Below are 27,659 nucleotides of genomic sequence, written 5' to 3' on the forward strand. Positions count from 1 at the left end.
TGTGATGAAAGCTGAAGAAAAGTCTAAGAACAGCACCCTTGCATGATTCTTATTAGACTGATCTAGGTGTTTTGTAATTAAGTGGACCAGTGTGACAACCGCATCCTCTGTACCGCAACCTTTCTTATGCAAACTGGCAGGGGTCGAATTTGTCTAACAAGATGTTGCAAGAGTATTCTTTCAAGTGATTTCATAATCACTGAAGTGAGAGCTATGGGTCTATAATCCTTATGTTCTTTTGGACATTGGATTTTGGGCAGTGGTTTTATGTATGATGTTTTCCAAGGCAGAGGAATTGTGTGTGTGTCTACAGAGGTTTGAAATATTGGTTGCCACACTGGAGCTAACTCAGATGCAACATTTTTGAGGAGAAAAGCACTGCACTCGTCCGGCCCATTAGCTTTCCTCGTGTTAGTACACTGAAACACTTTCCTTACATCCTCTTCCGTGATAGTAATTCGGTCTGAGGGGGCAGGTGTTACAGCCTTCAGTATATCAGTGCACTTTGAGGAGTTGTCCAATGATTCGTATCTAGCAAAGAATGTATTTAGGTCATTGGCAAAGCCAAGTTCATTCTCTGTCACAATAGGTTTCGTGGGGGATGACATTCCTGTCATGGATTTCATCGTATCCCACACCCTTTTGTGATTATTGGCATTAAATGTGTCCTCCAACCGTCGTCTATGTGCCAATTTTGCCTGCCTCATTTTGATTTTTATCTTTTTATCTGCCAATTTCATAGCACCAAAATCTTTGTTTACAAAGGCCGTTTTTCTTTCATTTATAATTTCTTTAATGTCTTTGGTCACATACGTTTTGTTATTTGGGTAGATTTTTATCTCCCTTGTGGGGACAACCAACTGTACACAAAAATGTATAATCGTTTGTAACGGTGGCGATTTCATCTAATGAACCGTTCTTAAAAGTGTCCCAATCTGTGCAGTCCAGGCATGCTTTGAGTTCTTCTTTGCTTTCATGAGTCCATGTCCTAACTACTTTCTTCTCGGGCTTTTCTCAGCCTAGTCTGAGGTGAAGATGTGACTTGTCTTTCTTGAGGTGATAATGGCAGGAATTTACACATTAAACAATAGACCTGCTGGTGAGAAGCACTCTTAATGCACTCTAAATGCACTCCTAATGAGATACTTGTTGCACTAACTAGCATTGACTGCTACGGTCTCTTTTTGTAAGACACTTACACTTACGACCGGAGAGTCGGTTGACGGCCGGAATGTAGACGGCATCCGGGAGCAGGTTGGGTTAGCGCCCCAGCCTGTGTCTTCCGTGAGGAAGAAGCCCAACAAATCCACGGTGAGGCCTTTAGGAGGGCCATTCAAGCCACAAGCGGAGCCTGCAGCACCACTTTGCCCAAGTGGAGCACCACTGGCCAACCCTTGCGGCCCAACCACCTGCAGCAGCTGAATGGAATGTTTGGATCGGGAGTCTGGTGCAACGCACAGGTTCTGGACCTGGTGAGAGCAGGAGAGGACCTGGTGAGACGTAGGAGGAGCCTGGCCAGGAGTCAACCCATAGAGTCTAGTTCTTCCATGCGCCAGAGTGGCGCTGCCCCCAATCCCGGCAGAGTAGTTCCGGTGCAGCACATTGAGTGACCCTGGTCTTTCCCTAATAGGACTGATCGTGGATAGCTACTGGGACGTAAGTCGGGACTTGATCAACCCCGGCTGGGTCACCTGGGCGAGGGTGTATGATGTTGCGAGACCCGAAACACCCGTCGACCCCAGGCTACATCACTGATGATACGTCCCAGTTGCATCCTCGTGATGTTTTTTCATATGTATATATGTATACTGTATATACTTATATATTATTCGCCCCCTCTATTGATGCACCTTCTCTTTATTGGTACTGTACTGCTCTTGTTTTTCCCTCTTATCTATCTTTTTTCTTACTTCTCTGTAACTTTGTAATTAACTGTATACTGCTGTGCTACAACTGGACAACTGAATTTCCCCCTTGGGATAATAAAGGTATCTATCTATCTATCTATCTATCTATCTATCTATCTATCTATCTATCTATAAAGGTATTGGGGACAGATGATTCCATCCCACTGTCACAAATGTACTCTAGTGCATGTAATGGTTTAGTTACAGTATTAAGTTCCTGTATTAAGATGTCTACTCAGACCAGTTAACTCTGCGAAAAGTTCTTGCCCATCAATATCTCTGTATTGAGTGGATTCGTAGTGTCAGGGCTTTGTTTCCAGTGCTGTGAATTCTTGGAGGTTTTCTCCTTGATGGATGCTATATGTCATATAACACCCCAAACCAGGAGCATTGTGCTCCTGGAGTTGAGAAAAACACTCTTCCACAGCATTGCTAGCACAGTCCGGTACTCTGTTAAAGAAAGACACTTTGTCATCTTCTCATGCATCCCTCACTGTCTGGCTCGTCCACATTTAATTTGTATTGTTCCGTGTTCGCACAGCACCTCGTTCAGGAAATCAGGCCACTGTTTTCAAGTCCTCCGCCAGTGATTTTGCATCAAACAGCACTCTCTCAAAATTACCGTCTATTCGGTAGTCCAGCAGGAATTGATTTGTCACATTCAGTTGTGTCACTGCATCAACTGCACGACTGCATCAAGACCCTTTGTCTGTAGTGTTTTTCAAACGCAACACAACATTCTCGGCAGACATTTTGCGCTGATGTTGTGCATCTCTGGTGTTTTGCCAGGCCAATCTTTTGTCCAACTCTTTCAATTCTTGAAAACTGTCTGAATGCTTTGTTAATTTTCCATGGAAGTTAAGGGTGCCTGACGCATTGTGCCAGTCTCTAACACGTTCTTCTTTTGCAAGAGCTGACTTTCTCTCACTTAAACAACATTTTTACAACGGAAGCAAAACAACATTTTTTTTTTCTTACTGGATAAACAAGCCAGGCCTTTACAGTCTCTCTCCTGCATGCGTGCGTGCGTGCGTATGTGCGTACTATTAGAGCAAGGATCCTGTGGGGTCACATTGAGGCACCTCCCTCCCAGCTTCAGGTGCAGCTATTGGCACATTCCTGGTGATGCTAAAGAATGCGATTGACACATTCCTCAGCAGCAATATGCACATTTTTGAATTGTTCAAGGCCACCAAGGTCCCAAGAATCTAGAATGCAACCAGTTCTAGAACCAAAGCTATTATAGAGAAGAGAGAGAGAGAGTGATAATAAACAAATAATATACAAAACCCAAACTATACATGATTTTAGTTTTTGCCAAAGTACTACAGTATATTTTATTCTTCCGTACTGTATGTTGCAGCTCAGTGTTCTGAACAACTCTGTTCTCTGCTTAACAACATCATGGTTTGCAGTCTGGAGAGGTTTACCACCTGGATTTTCTTCAAACGCTGAGGTGGCTTGACATATAGTTTGTCTCTGAGAGTTTGCCATTTCTGGCGCCAGACACAGTGGACAACATGTGTTCTGTTTCTCTCCATTAATTGATTGTCATAATGATAAAGCCTATCCTGACCATTCTACTGTAAATACCATTTATTTTGTATTTAGTTTTTTCCGACTGTCTTATGATGATATTGTCTGTATAGTACTGTGTTTTATTTTTCAGCCATTTAATGTTCTATGTGTACGAATTATAAAAAGGGACCCCAATTGAAACAAGCCCAAAAGCTTTTTTGTGGTGTTTACAGGGTTCCCACACATTTTTACCAATTCATTTCCAAAACTTTTCCAAAACATTTCCAGAATATTTAACCCAATTTCCAGGACTATATAACAATCATTCAGCTCAATAACAGGTCGCTTACTCCTACCGGTATAAGACAGGTAGTGTATGCCAGTGGTTCTCAACCTTTTCAGGCCGTGACCCCTGAAATAATCCTGTTTTAACTGGGGACCCCGGCACCCTGACGAGCACTAAGAGTTGAGGAATTTTGTATAACACTGTGAAAATAGCAGATCTACATGCTCACAACGCCTTGTGTAGCGAGTCGTTGTGAGCATGTAGATCTGCTATTTTCACAATTTCTGCCTCTAATATTTGAGAATTTGGCCCATGTTTAATTTGTCATTTCAAAGGTATTAACAAAATCAATAACCAAAGACAATGCATAGCTATTTTTTCCAGGATCAATTCCAAAACCTTTCCAGTACTGGAAACATATATTTTTCTATTTTCAAAATATTTCCAGGAATTTCATGACCGTGGGAACCATGTGTTTATCCTTTTAGTGACCAAACAAGCCATAGATATATTACAACTCATCCAAAACTCTGCTGCTAGACTATCAACCAAAACAAAGAGAATACAACACATCACACCAGTCCTGTACACCCTCCATTGGCTTCTGGACTCCCACAGAATAGATTTCAAGGTCTATAAAGCACTCAACATTTTATGTCTAAGTTATCTATTGTGGAGTATCTGAATTATGTCCTGCCTGTGAAGCATTTGATCTGCAATCTCTAATAAAATCTTCAACTAATCAATTAATCAATTGCAGTCACTCAGAGAGGGATTATCCTCAGCCGGCATTTCTTCAGGGAGGTGTTCGGCTAGTTGGAACCTCTTGGAGGTTGCAGAACTAACAAAACAAAATGTCGGAAAAGCACCGTCAAGTTCTTCAGATGTCATTTTGTTCCATTGACTTTCAAAGCAGCCTTGTGGGTTCAGGGTGTAAGACTTTATGGAAGACATTGTAATCATGGAAGACATTAGAATCTCACAAACCAAACACAGTGGGTTGCATGCAGGGCATAAGTAACATGCAGCATTACCTTTTGCTTGTAATTGGCTGGCCCAATTTTCTTATGTGCTGTTGGGGCCAGTGAAATGCAAAAAAGCTACATCATTTAAAAGAGCATACACTAATAAATATATAAATAATATATAAATAAATAATACAACACAATCATTATATAATATATTCCTTTAATTTAACATTGACTATATAACATACTGTACAGCTTCACAAAAAAAGGAAAACATTTAAAAAGAAATCTCTTAAGTGTGTTCTTGCAGTCTTTTGTGGAAAGCCTTAGAGCATCTTTCAAAAGGCCACCCTAATGAATAATAAAATAAACTGAAAGTATCACAGAAGGCAACCCAAAAGGTGCCACACATGTGGTCTGGGGTTGTTTGTGTTGTTTTGTATACCTACGCACATAAAAAGTATTGTTTTATGCATAGGTTAGTTGCAATTTGTGGACATAAAGCTGTTGGAAATACTTTGTCATTAATATAGTGGTTGCAAAAGGTATCAATTGATTGCAGTTATGGATGAATATGAAGTAGTACCGGTGATTTGGCGGGGGTACTCATTAAAAAATAGATACCTGTAGATTAATCCACAAATCTAGTGTCATGTATGATGACATTTATGATATGGGGTCATTGTGTGTTACGCAAGGTATGCCATCTGTAAGAGCCTGGGTCGTGATGACATTTGGTAGATCCTCTTCAATCGACGTAGCCTGGTGTTGCTCATACTAATTCCTTACTGCGTGTACCACCACTACCGCCAGGGGGTGGTGTTGTGCAGTCTGGTTTATTAACCAGGCTACAATCGACGTGCAGACGGATCTTCATTGTTTGTCTCAGCTTTTCCCTGCCATATCATTGCTGGTGTGTGGATCGGGCACTGTGCTTGTCCTGTTTGTGTCCTGTTCACCTGTGGACTGACTTGTTGTCTCTTGGAGAAACCTGCCCGCCGTCTCAATCGGCAGACACATGGACGCTCCGGCCGCCAGCAGGCAACAGACGCAGTACACCGACAGCGACGCGTATATGGATTTCCTGAGCAGCAGCTGTGGTCAAACCAGCAAGAAGGTTAATTACAACTCAGAGGGGTTCAAAATGCAATGTTTGCGAAGCATATGTATTTGTAAGAGTCGATCGTCAAAGGGATTATCTTAAAGCTGCAATCCATTTGTGTGTGTGTGTGTGTGTGTGTGTGTGTGTGTGTGTGTGTGTGTGTGTGTGTGTGTGTGTGTGTGTGTGTGTGTGTGTGTGTGTGTGTGAGTGAGAGTGTGTGTGTGCGCGCGCGCACCCATACGTGCGTGTATGCGTGCGTGCTGTATGGTAGACTATTTTTGGAGCTGTGTGAAGCACAGGCTCCCTATACGTGGCCGTGTGGGTCTGTGTGTGTGTCTGTATGTAGCCTGACCTTCCTAAACTTCGGCACGCTACTAGTCCCACAGTTTTGCCACCACACACTCGCGCCATATGTCAAATCGACCGGCTTACTCGGGAATCGTGGGCTAGTAACTTGCTAAGAGAAAGGTTCAATAGTTTAATTGAGATTAATTTATTAGTGAATTAATTTTCCCCATTGACTTATAATGGGAATCGCAAAAACTCACATTCAATTATTTGTCTCTCGCAAACCATAGGGGCTAGAGTTTCAAGACTTGGAGAGGAGGTTCATAATGATTTCAAGGATTAAATAAAAAATACTTGTGTCATTTGGCCGCATGGTGGCGCCATAACACCCCACTTTACGTTTTGGCCTGTAACTCTTGAACCGTAGGTCGGAAAATTAAAAATATTTTTTCCCTGGATTCCTTGGGTCATGACGCATCTCCCCATATAGGCCACGCCCATTTGCGCCATGATAGATTTTCCGCCATCTTGAATTTTCTCCAAAACACACTTTTTGCTCCTTTTCCTACATATTTTCTTCAAATGTCACAAAAATCGGTACACATGATCCACACACACACACACACACACACACACACACACACACACACACACACACACACACACACACACACACACAGCTCCACTTCACACGGGTGTGATTTTAAGTATTTAAGTACAAATTCCGAAGTACTTTTTGGAGCTGTGTGAAGCACAGGCTCCCTATACGTGGCTGTGTGGGTCTGTGTGTCTGTCTGTCTGTGTGTCTGTGTGTCTGTGTGTATGTAGCCTGAACTTCCTAAACTTCGGCACGCTACTAGTCCCACAGTTTTGCCACCACACACTCGCGCCATATGTCAAATCGACCGGCTTACTCGGGAATCGTGGGCTAGTAACTTGCTAAGAGAAAGGTTCAATAGTTTAATTGATATTCATTTATTAGTGAATTAATTTTCCCCATTGACTTATAATGGGAATCGCAAAAACTCACATTCAATTATTTGTCTCTCGCAAACCATAGGGGCTAGAGTTTCAAGACTTGGAGAGGAGGTTCATAATGATTTCAAGGATTAAATAAAAAATAATTGTGTCATTTGGCCGCATGGTGGCGCCATAACACCCCACTTTACGTTTTGGCCTGTAACTCTTGAACCGTAGGTCGGAAAATTAAAAATATTTTTTCCCTGGATTCCTTGGGTCATGACGCATCTCCCCATATAGGCCACGCCCATTTGCGCCATGATAGATTTTCCGCCATCTTGAATTTTCTCCAAAACACACTTTTTGCTCCTTTTCCTACATATTTTCTTCAAATGTCACAAAAATCGGTACACATGATCCACACACACACACACACACACACACACACACACACACACACACACACACACACACACACACACACACACACACACACACAGCTCCACTTCACACGGGTGTGATTTTTAAAGGATTCCCGGCTAATATGCCAAATATCCCTCAATACAATATAATCGTCCTCTGTAACTAAAATGTAAAATTAAAAACACCTTAAATTCATTTTAGAAATCGTTAATCTTTCACTCAATAGGGGCAATGCCCGTCGCAAATTGATGATATCATGTTTCCATGAAATGTATGGAATGCCTATGAAATGTATGGAATGCATTTGAACAAAATAAATAAAAGTAATACTTCCTTATGACTAATGAGCATCAAATCAATATTTAAAATGTCTTTTTGCACATGCATTCCATAAATTCCATAAGGCTGGACCACACATGGACAAATGATCATCAATCATCAACTTGTGACAGGAGTTGCTGCGTCCGTCCGTCCGTCCGTCCGTCCGTCCGTCCGTCCGTCCGTCCGTCCGTCCGTCCGTCACATCACACTTTTTCATCACAATGTTTCCCCTACTCTTTGGACACTGCACCTACAGATGTTGGCCTAAAATCACGCAAAGCGGTACACAGTATCTCTAAAGTCATGTCATCAACATGGATCTGTCCCATTTCCCAAATTCCCTCCTGATTGGCTACAATTGCCTTCTAAAGTTTGTGTATGTGACGTGACGGTCGCTTATCTCCAAATTAACAAACATGGGAACATCCCAGGTAGGACATGTAAGTTGGATTGCAGCTTTATAAAAATAACATTTTGGAATCCACGGGCGTACCTGTGCCACGAATGGCGTAAGCAGGGCACCCACTCTGCCTACTCCACTGCTAGTCCCCATTCCCAGGGCTCGTATTTCTGTAGGGAACACCTAAGGAAGGAGAGGAGAGAGCATGGTGATAAATAATTATAATGAATAACGTTGTTACATACATAATATATAATGATACTGTATATAATGGACAATACTGTACCTCTGGAGTGTAAACATAAGCAACTTGAAATCCTCCTGTGATGAAGGCTCTGGCGATGAAGATGAAAATCGTAAGAGCCACCCTGGAGTGATAGATGGGGAAAGCATTTGCATTTGTTGTATAGCACTGCGGACCAAAAATGGCCTGACTGTGTGTGTGTGTGTGTGTGTGTGTGTGTGTGTGTGTGTGTGTGTGTGTGTGTGTGTGTGTGTGTGTGTGTGTGTGTGTCTTACCTCCCAATACAGCCATACAGAGGTAGGATACACAGAGCGAACATAATGAAACACATGGCCATGCTCTTCTTCCTGCCGATACGGTCAATCACGAAAAGGGTCACAAATAGCCCTGCAATGAGAAAGAGGAAGGTACACATATTGAGATCTGCCGTGCCAACCAGGAGGCAGATTTCAATCATGTGACTTTTTTCTTTCTTTTCTTTTTTTTTTACAATAAGGTAATTTATGTGTCTCAAAATGATTTGCCGTCATGATTTTGGGACACACACACACACACACACACACACACACACACACACACACACACACACCCACACACACACTGTGAGGGCTGCCTCAGCAGCCTCACATTGAGAGCCTACTGTAATGGTGACTTTTCTATTTCTTATTTATTTCAATGATCTAGTCACAAGTACATTAAATATATATGCAAAGTGACATAACCACTCACAACTTGAATTCACATATTATTGTTTAGTTGTGGCTTATTTATTTGCATGGGATCTTGACTGAGTTCTCTTTGAGTCACCAGTTCTGGGGGAAGGAGAATGGACATGATTGGCTGGCCAGAGAATGGGACCAGCTGCTCCATATCCGGCAGCAATGATGGGGACAACGGGGCTGCACCACTCTCTCTGCACTGGGGGGGAGACAGGGGTTATTTGTAGTGGTTATTGGCAGCTTTGTCTCTATTCCCCCCCCTCTTGTTTATATTGGTTCGACCCGTCCCTATATATGTTCCCCTTACCCATCATTCTGGTTAGATCAGTTGTATTGTTTAGTTGAGCATTTTGTTTAGTTCTTTTGTTTGATCTCCTTTGTTTTGGGCCCACCTTTTGTTTGACATTCCTTTTTGTTATACCTTATTTGAAACTAAAAGAAAAAGACAAAAAAAAGAAAGAAAATAAAGACAAAAAAGAACATTATTTTAAACCAACATCAAGAGTTTCCTGTGTCTCTCCTTCCGACCAACTCGGTCCCTAACAGATGGTGGCAGTGGTGGGATCACGGAGGAGAGCACAGATTCTTTTTTTCTACTTTTTTTTAAATTATTTTCCAAACGCAAATGAGCCATGAATCGAGGCAGAGGATTAAGAAGAGCACCAATACCAATACAAGAGGCGGAGGGGCATAGTCCAGACTCTGGGGCCACTGGAGGGGGCATGGAGGAGGCCAGCCAAGAGCTAACACTGACGGACCTGGCTGGTATGTTCCAGACCCACATGAACCAACAGGAGGCCCGTGAGGCTCGCCAGGAGCAACGGTTTAATTCACTGAAAAATCAGTTTCAACAGCTGCAACTGGAGGTGCAGGCTCATGCGCCCCAAGGCCCAGGGGCAGGTGATGAACCTGGTCCACAGGCCGAAGTAACAGGGTCTCAAGAGGCTTCTACAGATGTCGCCACCTCAGGTCGGTTTCACTTCTCTCCAGAACCTAGATTGGAAAGATTAACTGAGAGTGATGATGTTGAACATTTTTTGATAACTTTTGAGAAAATCTCAGCAGCATGTAGATGGCCTAAAGCTGACTGGGTTTTCCGCCTAATTCCATTGCTTACTGGTAAGGCGAGAAGTGCTTATGTACATATGGATGTGGATGAGAGTCATGATTATGAGAATGTTAAAAATGCCATTCTAAGAAAATATGACATTAATCCAGAGACCTATAGGCAGAGGTTTCGCAATACAGATATTGAACCGGGCGAAACCCCCAAAGAACTGTATGTAAGGTTAAAGGAGCTTTATCAGAAGTGGATCCGACCGAAAGATAAAACAGTTAAGGATGTTGGTGAAATTATCATTTTGGAGCAATACTTACGCATGTTATCCCCTGAGCTTCAGATATGGATCAAGGAGCATGATCCTCCATCAGCAGCAGATGCCGCGACAATGGCTGACGTGTTTGTGGCTGCAAGGAGGAAAGGACAACCATGGAGCTACAACACCTGGAAGGCGGCAAAAGACAACCGCTGGCCCACCTCTCCTCAATACCATCAGGATGCAACACCAGGTGTGGGTAAGGCCCCCATCAGGGAGAACCAGCCAACAAATACTCAAACGAAACAGTCTAATAGAGCACTTACTTGCTACTTGTGTGGACAGGAAGGCCACATAAAGCCCAATTGCCCAAAGAACCCTCTCAAGCTCACTCAAATGTGTGTGGTGCCTCGTAAAAATGATTTGAAAGCTAATGATGATCAGTACATAAAGATGGAAACAGTTAAAATTAATGGGAAGACTCTGAGGGCCCTAATTGACACTGGCAGTGATCAGACCCTGGTGCACCGGAAATTTGTGCCACCCAATGTTATATGCACTTCAGAGACTATTCCCATTTGCTGTGTGCATGGAGATAAGAAGCCATACCCCACAGCTGACCTGTACATTGAAGTGCAAGGGCAGACTTACCTTTTGAATATTGGAGTAGCAGACAATCTTCCTTTTCCAGCGGTGTTGGGTAGTGACCTGCCCGTTTTGTTTGATTTGCTACACAAACCTCGTAGTTGTAACATTACAGTAACCAGAGCCCAAGCCAAGTTGGTAGATGAGCCCTCCGTAACACTCAGCACCCTGCCTTTTTATGATGCAGACCTAGACCAACAGCCCGGCAAAGCCAGAAAGCCACGCCGACAAAGAAGGCAGGAGAAGTTCCAGCAAACGGTGGTAGAACCATCAGAGGAGGTAGCTCCAGATCTGCCGCTGGGTTTTAAGGTACCGTCAAATATGGTGCAGATGCAACAGGATGACCCCAGTTTAGCCACATTGTTGCGTAATGCTAAAGAGGTGGAGAATGGGGAGTATTTCCTGCAGAAGGGTATACTATACCAGCAAGATGGACCAGTTATACAGCTAGTGGTTCCCGGTGTAGCTCGAGAGTCAGTACTTACCTTGGGTCACTCTGTTCCCTGGGCGGGCCACCTAGGGAAACACAAGACCTTGGCACGTATTAAACGGCACTTCAACTGGCCGGGCTTACGGGCAGCTGTTACCCAGTTTTGTAGGACGTGCCCTCAGTGCCAGAAGACATCAGCTAGAAGACCCTTGAGAGCCCCACTTCAGCCTCTCCCAATTATTAGTACCCCCTTTGAACGACTGGGTATGGATGTTGTTGGGCCGGTTGAAAAAAGTAAAGCGGGAAACCGTTATATGCTAGTTATTACAGACTATGCTACTAAATATCCAGAAGTGTTTCCTCTAAAAAATACCAAAGCAAAGGCTGTGGCATTCTCCTTGGTTCAGTTTTTCTCCAGGGTGGGCCTTGCACGGGAAATTTTGACAGACCAGGGAAGTAATTTTATGTCCACTCTCCTGAAACAGGTTTACCAACTGCTTGGTATCAAAAGTGTGCGAACTACCCCTTTTCATCCGGAGACTGATGGGCTCACAGAGAGGTTTAATCAAACCCTTAAACAAATGCTCCGTAAGTTTGTTGACGACACTGGATCTGATTGGGATCAATGGCTACCTTACCTCCTCTTTGCATATAGGGAAGTGCCCCAAGCCTCAACTGGGTTCTCTCCATTCGAACTGTTGTATGGTCATGAGGTGAGGGGACCTCTGACTTTACTTAGGGAGGCCTGGGAGGGGGACCAGAGGGAAGGGGGAGCTGTTGATGTAATAACCTATGTGGTCAAGATGAGAGAAAAGTTGCAGACGATGGCGGAGCTTGCCCAGCAGCACATGGCGGAGGCCCAACAGTATCAGAAAACATGGTATGATAAGTCAGCACGACAGAGGACCTTTAGCCCAGGACAGAAGGTTCTGGTCATGCTGCCCACCAGCAACAGCAAGCTACTGGCAAAGTGGCAGGGGCCATTTGAGGTGGAGAAACAACTTGGTCCTACCACCTATCGGGTTGCAACCCCAGGGCGGCCACGTTCCAGTAAGGTGTTGCACGTGAACCTCCTCAAGGAATGGGCTGAAAGACCAGAGAAGACGGCAGAGGTCATGCTGATCAGAGCGGTGGAGGAGGAAGAGGCGGTAGATGACCAGTATCTGCCCTCATCTGCCCCAGCAGTACTCGATCTAGGCCATCTGTCAACTGAGCAACAAAATCAGGTGAAAACTTTATGTAATCCGCAAATATTCCAAGAATATCCAGGGCGCACAAATATTGTTGAACATGACATTGTCTTAACAGAAAAGGCTGATGTAAAACGTATGAGTTACAGGATCCCCGAGCGCCTCCAGGGCGCCCTGAAAAAGGAGGTGGACATGATGAGGTCGCTGGGCACCATTGAGGACTCCAAAAGTGAGTGGTGTAACCCAGTTGTTCTAGTCCCAAAGAAAGATGGCACTATACGATTTTGTATTGATTTTAGATACCTGAACTCTGTGTCAAAATTTGATTCTTACCCAACACCACGTATTGACGACCTGATTGAACGACTGGGCAAGGCAAAGTACCTGACAACTCTTGACTTGTGCAAAGGCTACTGGCAAGTGCCTCTTTCCAAGCGATCTAGGGAGCTGACAGCCTTTCGGACTCCATGGGGCCTTTTCCAGTTCACTGTCCTGCCATTTGGGTTGCATGGGGCTCCTGCAACCTTTCAAAGGCTTATGGATCAGGTATTGAGAGGATGTTATGATTATGCATGTGCTTACCTTGATGACATTGTCATTTTCAGTGCAACGTGGGAGGAGCATCTGCAACATCTGGGGGAGGTCCTGGGACGAATCCAATCAGCGGGCCTTACAATTAACCCTGCAAAGTGCGTGTTTGCCAGAACTGAGACAGAGTATTTGGGGTTTGTAATTGGGAAGGGGGTGATCAAACCACAGGTCCAAAAAGTCCAGGCCATCACCTCCTGTCCCCCACCTCATACCAAGAGCCATCTAAGATCCTTCTTGGGAATGGCGGGCTTCTATAACCGTTTTATTCCTAATATGTCCGACAGAGCTGCTGTCCTCACAGACATGACCGGAAAAACACGCCCCAACAGACTCCAGTGGACAGAGGAAACAATGGCAGCCTTTAAAGACATTCAGCAGGCTTTGGGTAAGAACCCTGTCCTGTATAGTCCTGACTTTGAGAAACCGTTCATTTTACAAACCGATGCCTCTGAGAGGGGGATCGGAGCTGTGCTTCTCCAGGGCCCGCCGGAGGACCGACATCCCCTGGCATTCATCAGCCGCAAACTGGAGCCAAGAGAGGTTCGCTATTCTACAGTGGAGAAAGAAGCCCTGGCCATCAAGTGGGCCCTCGACTCTTTCAAGTATTACCTTCTGGGGAGGGAGTTCATTATCCAGACCGACCATAGAGCCCTGCAATGGATGCAGCGGATGAAAGACACAAATGGCCGCATCACAAGGTGGTGCTTGGCCATGCAACCCTTCCGCTTCACAATACAGCACATCCCCGGCAAACTCAACGTGACCTCAGATTATCTCTCTCGCTGTTTCAGCGAGAGCTTCGAAGGGGGGGAGTGTGTGAGGGCTGCCTCAGCAGCCTCACATTGAGAGCCTACTGTAATGGTGACTTTTCTATTTCTTATTTATTTCAATGATCTAGTCACAAGTACATTAAATATATATGCAAAGTGACATAACCACTCACAACTTGAATTCACATATTATTGTTTAGTTGTGGCTTATTTATTTGCATGGGATCTTGACTGAGTTCTCTTTGAGTCACCAGTTCTGGGGGAAGGAGAATGGACATGATTGGCTGGCCAGAGAATGGGACCAGCTGCTCCATATCCGGCAGCAATGATGGGGACAACGGGGCTGCACCACTCTCTCTGCACTGGGGGGGAGACAGGGGTTATTTGTAGTGGTTATTGGCAGCTTTGTCTCTATTCCCCCCCCTCTTGTTTATATTGGTTCGACCCGTCCCTATATATGTTCCCCTTACCCATCATTCTGGTTAGATCAGTTGTATTGTTTAGTTGAGCATTTTGTTTAGTTCTTTTGTTTGATCTCCTTTGTTTTGGGCCCACCTTTTGTTTGACATTCCTTTTTGTTATACCTTATTTGAAACTAAAAGAAAAAGACAAAAAAAAGAAAGAAAATAAAGACAAAAAAGAACATTATTTTAAACCAACATCAAGAGTTTCCTGTGTCTCTCCTTCCGACCAACTCGGTCCCTAACACACACACACACACACACACACACACACACACACACACACACACACTTCATGAATGCATGTTCATGCATTCATGAAGTCACAAATTGTTCAATTTGTGCAAAATCACTTAAAATGATGAAATGCATGACGTATTTCTGTAACCTACAAACAAGTGTGCAACTAAAGAGCTTCAAAGTGAGGACGGGCGTTCGCTCTTTTTACCTACAGTATGATTATCAGTGGGCAAAGTAGCAATACCACAATAATGTAGACAAGACATACAGTACTCTGTTACAAGTAAGAGTCCTGTATTCACACGATTGTCTTGAGTAAAAGTACAAAGGTATTGGCATCCATATACCTGAAGTACCAAACATAAAAGTACTCATTATTGGATTGTAATTATTGCTTTCATGTGTCCATCACTTGAATGATGCAGCTGGTAAAGGTGAGGCTGATATTAATTCCCAGCAAGCACGGTCAGGACCTGGACCAATCAGTGATGTCTCGATTGGGGCCAGATCAAGTCAAACCATGACTAGTCAGATCTGGCCTAGAACATCACCTGATTTCAACCAACATAAATCCTGCCCACGAAAACGGATGTCCTGGATTAATCAGAGAGGGTCCGATCGAGGCCAGATGAATATAACTAGTCAGATACGTCCCAGAATATAACCTTACATGCTCATATTTCAACTAACATTACAAACAATAACAATATCCTGTCAAACAACAAAAATCCATATGACGCCCTGGTAATGACGTCAAGATCATCCCCATATGGGCTGTGATCTGGCAAAGGAAGACGTTTTAACGTCATCATGACACCATTTGGCTTGCCGGGTTACTTCATCTGCTAAAGCTGCTGGGTAGCTTAACTAATACATACAGTAATACGATGAAGTGGAGTAGAAGTATGAAGTTATCAAAAATACTCTAAGGACTCAAAAGTTTACTATGAAAACCGGCACATCTTGTCCACGTATCCGTGTATCTCTGAAGGTCATGCACGCCTGACACTGTGGTTCACCCTGGCAACAGTAGTGCTACCTGACACCACATATGCCATACTTCAGTTGAGAGAGAAAATGTATAGCAGATATGCCTTTTCACCTGGGAATTCAGCCAAAGTGGTCCATAAAAGATCTTTGTAGTCCTCCAACGTCAGATAGTTGCATTCCATGCTACATCTTGGCTCAATCTTGGCACCGTTGGTAACTATGAAGAAAGAAAAGTAAACGGTTGTATTTTGGCAGGGATTGCGTGGATTAGAGTTTGATTTGTTAAAAAAGGGAAAACAGGTGATGGGGGAGCATCTACAAATTTATGATCTCATAATACGATGTGTTGTGAGGTAGATCAGCTATTGTCACTATTTCTGAACCAAACAGGTATAAAGAATAGAATTTGTATTTATTTAATTTGCCCAAAATTACATATTTGTGTGTTAAAAGGTAGAGTAAGTGATATTTGTGGGATAAAAAAAAAAAAAAAAAAAACATTATATATTTTTTTATTAAAGTGTTAAATTGTGATACAATCACACATAAATAATTATTAAACATTTAAGACAGTCTACAATGTTCCAAAAAGGAAACTCTATGTATTGAATTCAGTTTAACCAGAAACAGGCATAAAACAATACCGCTACAGGCAATGCAAGTGAATGTCCCCAGAGTGGGGGACATCAAAAGATACCCCCACGGTATGATACCTACACTGTCTATGCTAATTTGCTCATTTATTTTTAAATGGTAATAAGGTGGGCAATATAGGCTTCGGCTTCAGACCCAACCCTTTTCGGGCCTAATAGTCATCTTCGTGACTAATTTGCACAGTCATTTCTGTTTTGTTTTTAAAAATGTATGACCAAAATGAAAAATGTATGAAGGAAGCAATAATTACCGTGGGGGTATGTGGGAGTGAATTCACGTTACTTATCAGTTATCAGTTATAGCTAATTCCAGGCTAGATACCCCCCACCTCCCAGTCCCACCCCAGTAAATCAACCCCTGCTATCAAAACACTTATGACAGTGATTCCCAACCTGTGGACCTGGGCCCACATGATGTAAAGTGACTATTATATTTTGTTGTCTTTTGAATGAAATTCCATCTAGTTTTAGTCATCTAAAATGTTTTAGTGTTAGTCTAGTTTTAGTCGACTAAATCTACAGTTGATTTTGTCGACTTGATGACTTGTCTTTTAGTTCTGCTGGATCTCTTCTCCACTATCCCTCCCAAACGTTTTAGTCTAGTTTGTATTTGTTGACGAAATTGTCAATATATTTAGTCTTAGTTTTAGCGTAGCATAGTTTTTATTTATTTATTTTTATTCCGTTTTCGTCAGTGAAAAACAGTGTCGAACATTTTTCGTCATAGTTTTAGTCTACAAAATCAACACTTAGTTGTACTGACCTCCGCCACCACACACGTGCCCAGCTTGGAACAGCTCAGTAGTCAGCAGCACTATCCCGTAATACGAGAAGGAATTTGCAAACCTGAGAATTAAATAGCATGATATGTTAATAAATGCAAGTAAATAATTGGTTTACTTTATGGCCCTGGAAAGATAGAAAAGTACAAAAAATCACAACATGATAAAAAGGAAAAACTGCTATGTGCAAGAAGGTAGCAAAGGCAATGTGCTATTCATGCTTACCATATAAACCACAGAAGGAGAGTAGTCCTGCGATACTGTGGTGTGAAGAGATCTCTGTACTTTCCACGTTCTTGCTATAAATAAAAAACAAAAAGAAAAACGCCATGATTTGATTTAAGCATTCATAATATTGTAATGCGGGGCCGGATCTCCCCATAGGCAAGGGGGGGGCATTGCCCCCCTAAATGCCCTGTCTGCCCCACCAAACAAGATGGCATGAAAAAATAAAAAATATATATATTTCTTTTTTTTTTTTTTTTTTTTTTTATATTATGCTACAGCTGTCGCACCACCAAAACCAACACCATTTCATTATATATACATTTTAAAAACTCCGATCGCCAATGCCATCTCTCTCCCTCTCTGCACCTCAAAATAAGTAAAACAAATAATTATGTTCCAGGCCAGCAGCTCCGCCCCCGATATGCGTTGAATGCGTAGTAGGGAACAGCAGTCAGTCTCGTCTCGACAGACAAGTACACGCACCACTTCTGGTTGCCAACTAGCTTCAGTTTTGTCCAGCGCATTAAGGAACTAATCGAGAGAAGGAACAGTTTGTTTTTTAGTTGTGCTTGCAGCTTGTTTCACTTTAACATCTGGCTCTTTCGGTCAATATGCGTCGATTTCTGGTTTCTAAACCTCGCGACGCGAGTAGTACTGCTGCTACGGCTCCAGTCAGTCCAGAGGCAGGCTCCGAGCCGTCGTCGACTCGGGGTACAGCTGCTCCTCGACCCGACCCAAACCCTAACCCCCAATTGAGTTCCACAAGCACGGCAACACAAGCTGAAAGCGTCGCCGATCGCAACGCAGCAGCGGCCGCCGATAGCAGCACGCAGGTAGACCTGCTGCTCCTCGACCCGACCCATTGAGTTCCACAACCACCGCAACACAGCCTGAAAGCTTCGCCGTACACGACGCAGCAGTGGCCGCTGCTAACAGCACTTGGTTGAGCACAACAGCACCATCACAGCCCGCTAATCTTGTGTTTCCAAACGTCATTTTGGCAAGACAGCACGCGCATTCAGCCCGGGCTGGTACCGTGGAAGACCATGGCTGGAATATTCAGTGAAGTTAGATGCGTGCTTTTGTTTTCCTTGTCGCAAATTTGGAGGAAATAATGACAGGGATTTGGTTTTCACCAAACAAGGGTTTAATAATTGGAAAACTGCATTGGAGAAAGACAAGGGATTCACAAAACATGAAAAACGTGAAAAATGCCAACGCCTGGTCTGAAATGATAAAAAGAGAATCTACATTGAAAATCTCCTAGGGCCAACCCAAATAGAAAAAAATAGGTACTACATTAAAATCATAGGAGAAGTAGTTCAGTTCCTTGTAGTTAATGAACTCCCACTTCGTGGCACTCTGGAAAGTTCACATGATGAACAAGAATTGGAATTCTCTGCAGGACTCTTCTTAAAAATGGTTGAATACACTCTGGCAAAGGACCCCAAATTTAATGAAATTAACAAAAACATCCCAGAATTTGCAAAATACAAATCTCACAACATCCAAAATGAAATAATTGATACACTAGCAAAAATGGTTTTAAATAAGGTAAAATATAAATATAACAAAGCAGATCATGCTGGGTTTTGCATTAAAAGTGATGGAACTAGGGATAAATATGATACTATAGATGATAAATATGATACTGGATGGATAGATTGATACACTGATATGACACTAGATAGATGATAAATATGATACTGGATGGATAGATTGATACACTGATATGAGACTAGATGGATGATAGATATGATACTGGATAGATTGATACACTGATATGAGACTAGATGGATGATAGATATGATACTGGATAGATTGATACACTGATATGAGACTAGATGGATGATAGATATGATACTGGATGGATAGATTGATACATGTCTATCCATCCAGTATCTAGTCTCGTGTCATATCAGTGTCAGTATCTAGTCTCAGTATCTAGTCTAGTGTCATGACACTAGATAGATAGATAGATTTTCAGGGTAGAGGACAGACAAAAGGCAACACCTGTATTGTGTTATAGGAATAAGTGTCCCAAAATGCATAGGTTTTTATGCATTTCTGGCGTTATGACCCCCTAAAAAGGTTGCCCCCCTGGCATTTCCTCTCGCCCCACCTGTTTGTTACTGTGGGTGAGCCTGAGCCCGTGTAGTCTATGAGTGCTTGTTCAGAATGGGTCCACTTCTTATGTGTATCTTGTCTCATGTCTGAGAGAGGATAATACTGCCATTACAACAGGGCCGGATGTAAGCTCTAGTAGTAGGTCACCTACTACTATTACCTACTACTATTACAACAGGGCCGGATGTAAGCTCTAGTAGTAGGTCAAGTAATACTCAGCCTATACTGTAACTATTTCCAGCGATGGACAAATTAAAGGTGAGAGAAGAGGGAGCAGTCATACTGTTTAACCTAGTAGTCTTCTATATTGTGCAGTAAACGAGTTATAGCTCCTTTTGAGAGGACAGTGTGATACTTTGAACAACAAGCTGTTCGTCTTTGAGAAGTCATGTTGGACAATGGGATATGTATGTTATGTTTCACTCGACATCACATGTGTTCTATAGCCCCACCTGTTGGTTGGCAACGAGGGTCCCCTGGGGCATTGGTTTTCCATTGTCCGATGCAATACGTTTCATTGTTGCCACAGCCTTTTCCCTTTTCCCTCTCAGTACATCAAAACGTGCGCTCTCGGGCAGCCACTGTGTACATAATAAAAATAAAAATAAAGACAGCTGTAATTGCATCACAGGTAGGCATGCAACGATTTATCATAAATCCTTTAATATCGATTCAAACGGGTGACAACTTAAATTGATTTAATAAAAACAATTATTGTGATGCAGAGAGCAATCGAGATAAGACCAAAAAAATAAATAACATAAAAAATAAATGCAGGGTCTTTGTAAGAGAATTGATAAAAAAGAGGGAAAAAAGATTTCAGTAATTTGCTACTGTATTGAAAAGAGGTTAAGCGAAAACACAGTTTTACTGGATTTGTGTAAGAGAAATAATAAAAAAAGAAATTGGTTATTATAAATTTGTGTTTAAAGAATCGTGAAAATTGGTATTGTGAACCTAGTATGTTGATTCGAAGTTAACTTCTTCGTCAGCAAGTGGGCTGGGAGATATGCAATGATTTGTTTAAGAAGAAAGCAAGCAAACAAACAAACAAAATGAACAAATAATAATACTTACAAAACAGAGGCTCACAAAGACCATCAAGGGTACAGTGGACAAGCCTAGCAGCCAACGCCAACCTTGAGTGGGCATTACCCATATTGCCAGAAGTACCTCAAGCACTGCACCCAGGGCCCAGAATATCTGACATGTTCAGACCACAAAGTGGGGGGAAAGATTAATGACACTGCATTGCATTAAACAAGCCAAATTGAAATGAAATGTCTGTCATTAACAAAATAAATGAGAGTATGGATCACAATACCTGAATCAACATAATGCAGGTACCTCTTGTCTTCGTTGGAAGGAATTCTGAGTATAGTGTCACCCTTAAACAAAGGAATATATGTTTTTTTGTTATCTTCAGCAAGTCAGTTATAAACTGTTAATATTATTGCTAAAATAACAATGCAGATACTACAGTGGAACCAGTGCTGGTGGTTCAGACTATGTATAAACAAGGAATTCATTCATTCATTCATTCATTCATTCAGTGTTTTTTTTAGTTCAGCGTACACACGGTTCAGTGGATCAGTGGAGTAAGTACATGTACTCTGTTAAGTACAATTATGAGGTACTTTTACTTCACTGGGGTATTTCAATGTATCAATATTTTTTACTTCTACTCCACTTCATCTCAGAGACAAATATTGCACTTTACAATAAAACAATTACACTACAATTAATTGAAGACAATTAGTTACTAGTTACTTTGATTATTATTACAAAATCGACATTAACCACTTCAGTCCTATTTAAACTGTGGCTATTTGAAGATAGCCAATCTACAAGCTCACAATGTGTCACATCACAAACGCGTTGTGAGCTTGTAGATCTGCTGTTTTCTAAAGATTTTAGACATATAATAACTTGTGATTGTGAAACTGGGCTTTCCGCATAATGAGTACTTTTCGGTACAGTGGATGAGAGGCTGAACTTACGACTGAGGACATCCTCCGATGCCAAAACCAACAAGTCCTCGCAGCACTAAGATCCATCCATACACTGGAGCCAAGGCACTGAGAATGCCGTAGTACAACGTCCATACCATACACAGTGTCAGACCCTGTTTAGCACAAAAAGGCAGACATACAAAAAAATACAGTTAAAATTTAAACAACTTGAAAAATATGAACCAAAATTGTGCTATATTTATTTTTATGTTTTTGTATATGAAAGCCAATATGTGAGACTCACTATTTTCCTGCCGTATTTGTCAGATACATTACCCCACATAGAGGAACTGATCATCATCCCAATGAACACCGCCTGGTAGACATACGGTTATGAAAAACAATCGTTATTAATTTAAATGATAGTTTTCACATCTGATGAAGAAACATCTAGCATGAACACTGAAAGACAACCAAAGACAAGAAAGAGACCTTACCGACGTTATGAGCGCCACCTGGAGGCCGCTCAGCCTCCACTCACAGTGGAGCTGAGGGGCTAGAATACTGAGGAGCATCATCTCCATGGCATCTGCCATCTAGTGGAACAGAGAGCACATTACACACATATGCAGCACTTCTGAATTAGTTAGGAGAAAGACGTGAGTGCGCTGGTAAAAAGCAAAGGTGTCAGATTTGATGACAGTAGCTTGTCAGCTGCAAAGAACAACGATAGACTTGACTACTACAATTGCACACACGGACAGACATTTCATTTACCCATGTTGTTTTGTACTTGTTGTGTGTTGTATGCTTTTTGCCTTCAATGTAGTCAAACAACACAAATAGTCTGTATGTCCTGTATATAGATACTGTATGACAATTGACAGAGAACACGTGACGGTGTTGTGAAAGATTGTTGTCAACAACTGCAGTTGATGAACAAAGAGTGAGACAGAAATATGTTTAGTCATTCTTACCCAGGCCAGTCCGGTAAGCATTGAGAGTTTAAACTGGAACTTCCCAAAGCCAATGGCCTCCACTATATCATCCACTGTAAGGGTTCCTGTCATTGGCAGGTGAGAATGGGAACATGTTTCATTGATTATGTAAATTACATTAGCCATGGCTAATAATAGTTTAAGAAGAATTGTTAATACGTATTATATGCCTTGAATGAACTGAGAAAATGAGCTGACAAATGTTATGTGTGAAATTGTATATCTTTTTAAATAGCATTGTCACATCATCAGGCTCTATATTTCTTATTAGTTTTTTACATAAATGTTCATATTTTCATAATAATCTACAATCTCACAATGTTGTGAGCTTGTAGATCTGCATTTTGATCCTTTTAATTTTCTATTTATTGCCTATAATGACATGCCCAAAATACGGACACCATGTTGAAATTGGTTAAGTCTGCCTGTGGGTTTTATGAATATTTCACCAATGAAAAGTGTTAGTGACTAAATAACCATTATACATTCAGGGAAGTGCAGAGAATGTTAGAGAGGCAGGGGCTGACATTTCTAAAAGGGCCTTTTGGTGAAAATATCGAAAATAGCAGACCTCCAAGCTCACAACGCGCCACGCTGCGACGCGTTGTGAGCTAGGAGGTCGGCTATTTTCGGTGCTTGATACCACACTTAACTAAGCATAATCAAGTCAATGCTGGGGATGTGGCGGCATGGATTTCTACACAGAGAGGGCAATTCTTTCAACATCATAAGATGCTGCATTCAAGTTCAGGAGCGTTTGGACATGGCAATTCTCTTGAATGCTGCCTTCAGGTATGGCATGGACAGATTTTAGTTTCTTTCACCATAGTAGAAACTGCATTAATGTTCTGGAGAGGGCACTTTTTACATATAGAAGGGCAGGGGCTCAAGCCCCCTTTGATGTGTGCACATGCCTGACTACATTGGATCCACTGGATCACAGCATTTCCATTTCCTGAAAAGTAATAGTTGTGAACATTCAAGGCCAACAGAGATACTACATCGGGGTATATCCATCAATACACAATATAGAATCAATAGTGATCCACAAACCTTGGGTTGTATCAGGCCCCGTTTCGGCCACAGACATGGGGTTCTGTGGGGGGGCGGTGTATGCGGTGGTCGTAGTACTGGTACATAACTCATTATCTGTGCCCTGGACCTCATCGTTCAGAGTCACAATGTCTCCAGAACCTCTGAATGTCACCACACTGCAAACAGGAGGAGTGTTATTAGTGATCAGAAGTGGTGTTACAAGTACAAGTCCGGAATTCAAAATGAATTGGCATCAAAGCTCACAATTGGCATCAAGCTTGTAGATCTGCTACTTTCAAAGATGAAATGTGTAAGTGGTCTCTGTACAGTAGTGTTGTAATAATTTCTTACTGGTAACTAAGAAATTTGTTATTAACTAAAGTTAATAACAAATTAATTGTTGTGGAGGAAAAGTACAATTATATTTGCCTCAGATGTAGTGGAGTAAAAGTATGGAACTTGAGTAAATGTACTTAGTTACTTTGCACCACTGTTAGTGATACAGATACATCCATCCTTCAGGGTCAAGTGGGGTCAGGGGACTTCCCGGGGTCCTTTATTAGGCCCAAAAGGGCCTCTCAAACTTTGTATTTTCAAGAACACACAGTTTGGTACACAACAGACCTAGGAATGGTCCATTTGGTTTTTAACTATCAACAGTTTAGCCGGACGCCTGGAGGTCCCTGGACCCCCACTTTGAGAAACACTCCTTTAGTGGTTTTCCAAGGGGTCCCTCAACAAATTGAGAAACAGTTTAGTTTAATGAGCTAGAAGTTAGCCCTATGGGAGAGTATATAAGAATGACATAGGTTGTCTCCCCACCCACAGTAGCAGCTGTATAATTCTATACTAAATCTAATGTAACAACAAAACTCTTCTCTTATGGTGGTCGTGAGGATACAACTTGTAATGAGTGCATTGTTAGTGCATATACAGTATGAGCTACAAAATACACAGTGAAATCCTCAGTGTGAAATTAACTTTGAAGATGTAAAAAGGGACCCAAATAATGTTTTACACCCTCTGTGAGGTGATTAAACACACATCACAAGTCATCACAACTACCCCAGTAAAAAGAATCTAAAAACAAAAACAAAAAACTCATTACAACAGCTAACGTTGTAAAAATAAAAATCATCACAACAGTAGGCCTACAGCTGCAGTAGTGCATCACAACAGTACAACAATAGTTAACCAAGTCATCACAACAGTAGTAGGCCTACAGCTACCATAGTAATAATAAAAAGTCTGTAAAGTACAGCAACAGTAGTATACTCTACTGTTGCTGTTACTACTGTAGATGTATAGCTACAGGAGTAAACTAAGGCATCATACATACTGTCAGCCTGCCATATGTTGCACTGCTCTACATACAATGTGACATAACCAGCTGGCAGCTGCCTTGTCCTGACTGGACCCCAGGCCCTGGGACAGATATTTACTCAATTCAAAGTGGGTCATCTAATGTTCCTCTCAACAAACAAAATCCCGAGTGGGTAACAAAATTCCATCGTCCAAATGTGAGACAATTTGTTTACACACCTTACGTCGGGGTCTCTCCACTGCTTGTAACCGAACTGGGTTGACCTGCTCCAGTTGCTCATCATGTCTGTCAGTTGGAAGAGTTTTGTGATGATGTGGACATGCACTAAACTGTTGCACACCTCTCTCAGAGGTTGTTGTGCTGGTTTAACCTGCCCAGGTGATCTCAGGTTACTGGGACCGTGGGAGACCCAATCAGACAGGTTACTTGTGGATGGGAGACACCCAATCAGACAAAACACTGGCTGAGGTGAAATGGGTGGAGTCATATCAGTAAACAAAAGCCTCACACGTGTGGTATTCAACTGAGGGGGAGTAAAGATGGTGTAAAGCAATGGTTTGTGGATCACAGACCGATTAATGGGTCACAACTAGAGTAAAAATGTTCTTTTCCTCTCAAAAGATGGAAAACCTTTTGAAATTTTAGAAATCATTTAAGAATTCTACACGTTTTCAAACCAACAAGCAAAGCAAACACATCTAATAAATCCCATAAATAAAATATAATAAAAATTAAGAAGTAGTGAAAATAGCCGGTCTACAAGCTCGCGTTGTGAGCTTGTAGATCTGCTATTTTCACTACTTTGGGTCCTGGGTGAATGTTTAATTTCTCTTTTGGGTCACGGGCTAAACGTTTGGGTAACCACTGGTGTAAAGTAACATAATACATTTACTCAAATACTGTACTCAATTACAATTTTGAGGCTTTTTCGTTTTTTTGAAAATATTGTACTTTTGCTCCACTACAATTATTTGACAACTTTAGTTATTAGTTTGATTATTATGCATTATGCATTGACCTCTTCAGCCCTATACATTTCGACACAATGCGTCGCAATGCGACACATTGTGAGCTTGTAGATCTGCTATTTTCAAAAGATGTTTTATACATTTTATACATTTGAAAACTTTGTGCTTCACGTATATTTTGTTACCAACACTTTTGTACTTTTATACGTACATTTAGAATTCCAGACTTATACTTGTAATGTCTACATTGCAGTATACTTTTACTTTAGTAAAACATTTGAGTACATTTTCCACCACTGCAACAAAGGATGCTATAATAGCCTGCTTAAACTAGCTTTGCTTCGACATACCTTTATTGATCCCCTGAGACAAAACAAATAAAATAAAAGGTGTCAATATAGGAGGGCCAGCTTGTGGCAGGTTGTTACGGACAAGGTTAATAAAGGCTAGAGCCATTGGAGTGGGGATCTGCATTGGGTTCTATATTGGGTGTGCACGCCTGTCTAGGTCCCTGTCTGAAGATTCCTGCTGCCGTTACGAGTGGAGGAGTGGGCGTAACACAGGTTAAAAGACAAAAACAAACATAGACCTATATGAATGAATAAAACAATCTTCAGTTGTCTAACATTGTAAACGTTTTTCTTTTTTTTAAGAAACTTGAAATTGCATTATGGTCTTTCCCTTGACCACACCAATATGTTTTTTGGTCATCCTTACTATAAGATGTAACTTACAGTAAAAGTCCACACATGAGAGGCTTAACTAGCCTACTACGTACACCTACATCGATACAGTAGATTGATACCCTTCAAATGTAATGAATGTAATGATACCCTAAGATCTGTGCAAGTTGGTAAGCGTTGAAGATTGAAACTCATGCCTTTCTGGGACATTTTGGTCTTTCATTATGAAGGTCTATAAGTGGAAACAGAAACTTTTGTCCAGTTTCTATCTATTGTTATTCTACCCGCCCTCCCCCTCCCCAACACAGTGAATGGTGCATGCAAATTGCGTTATTTGAATCTAATTTGCACTTAAGTTGCATAGTGAAAAGCTTTCCACAACTCACTTCATTATTCATACTTTTTGTTTGTACCTCTCATCTCATAATGAACAAACTCTGGCACAGTGTGTGTGTGTGTGTGTGTGTGTGTGTGTGTGTGTGTGTGTGTGTGTGTGTGTGTGTGTGTGTGTGTGTGTGTGTGTGTGTGTGTGTGTGTGTGTGTGTGCGTGCGTGCGTGTGTGTGTGTCAGGTGAGGAACCATGAATGCAGAATGATGAAGCAATGAGTCAGGTCAAGTCCAGTAATAGTTTTTAGTGAATAAAACAACAGCTTACAAGAGGTGAGGCAGACAATTACAGCAGGGTAGGGCAAACAAAGACATATAACACACCACACGTTAACTGACAGAGAACTTGAGGGAGCGGTTTAAATAAATAAGTCGATAATGAGGGAACAATCAAATGCGCTGGAGACCAGAGGTTGGAAGTAGGCCTACATTTACTCAAGTACTGTATTAAGTACAATTGTTTCCCCCCAATTTTCTGTACTTTTACTTCTACTCCACTAGATCTCAGAGTTAAATACTGTACTTCTACTCCACTACAATTATTTAAAAACTTTATTTACTTTGTATATTTAGATTATTATTACAAAACATACTTAATGTAATAGCTGATCTACAAAATGCGGTGTGAGCTTGTTTACATTTTATACATTTGAAAACTTGTGAAACGGTAGCTGCATTCTGCATAATGAGTACTTTCTACTTGTGGTACTTTAATTACATTTTTGTTACCAATACTTTTGTACATTTACTCGA

The 27,659-nt window shown here is 41.7% G+C and overlaps 1 protein-coding gene across 1 annotated transcript; it reads right to left on the reverse strand.

Moving 5' to 3' along the window:
- Nucleotides 1-4,247: 4,247 nt before the first annotated feature.
- LOC308290202 (synaptic vesicle 2-related protein-like) lies at nucleotides 4,248-25,151 on the reverse strand (the record flags this gene model as incomplete). The annotated part of the gene is made up of 17 exons (XM_080731977.1): nucleotides 4,248-4,252; nucleotides 5,639-5,774; nucleotides 8,267-8,356; nucleotides 8,460-8,541; nucleotides 8,693-8,804; nucleotides 15,882-15,986; nucleotides 17,195-17,268; nucleotides 17,430-17,503; nucleotides 20,012-20,140; nucleotides 20,637-20,762; nucleotides 20,884-20,947; nucleotides 21,560-21,684; nucleotides 21,816-21,887; nucleotides 22,009-22,107; nucleotides 22,489-22,574; nucleotides 23,563-23,720; nucleotides 25,087-25,151. 17 exons carry the CDS (start codon nucleotides 25,149-25,151, stop codon nucleotides 4,248-4,250), a joined length of 1,602 nt encoding a protein of 533 aa, XP_080588103.1.
- Nucleotides 25,152-27,659: the final 2,508 nt, after the last annotated feature.

Source organism: Nannobrachium achirus (genome assembly GCF_963921795.1).
Source record: "Nannobrachium achirus genome assembly, chromosome: 8".
In the NCBI taxonomy this organism is placed as follows: domain Eukaryota; kingdom Metazoa; phylum Chordata; class Actinopteri; order Myctophiformes; family Myctophidae; genus Nannobrachium; species Nannobrachium achirus.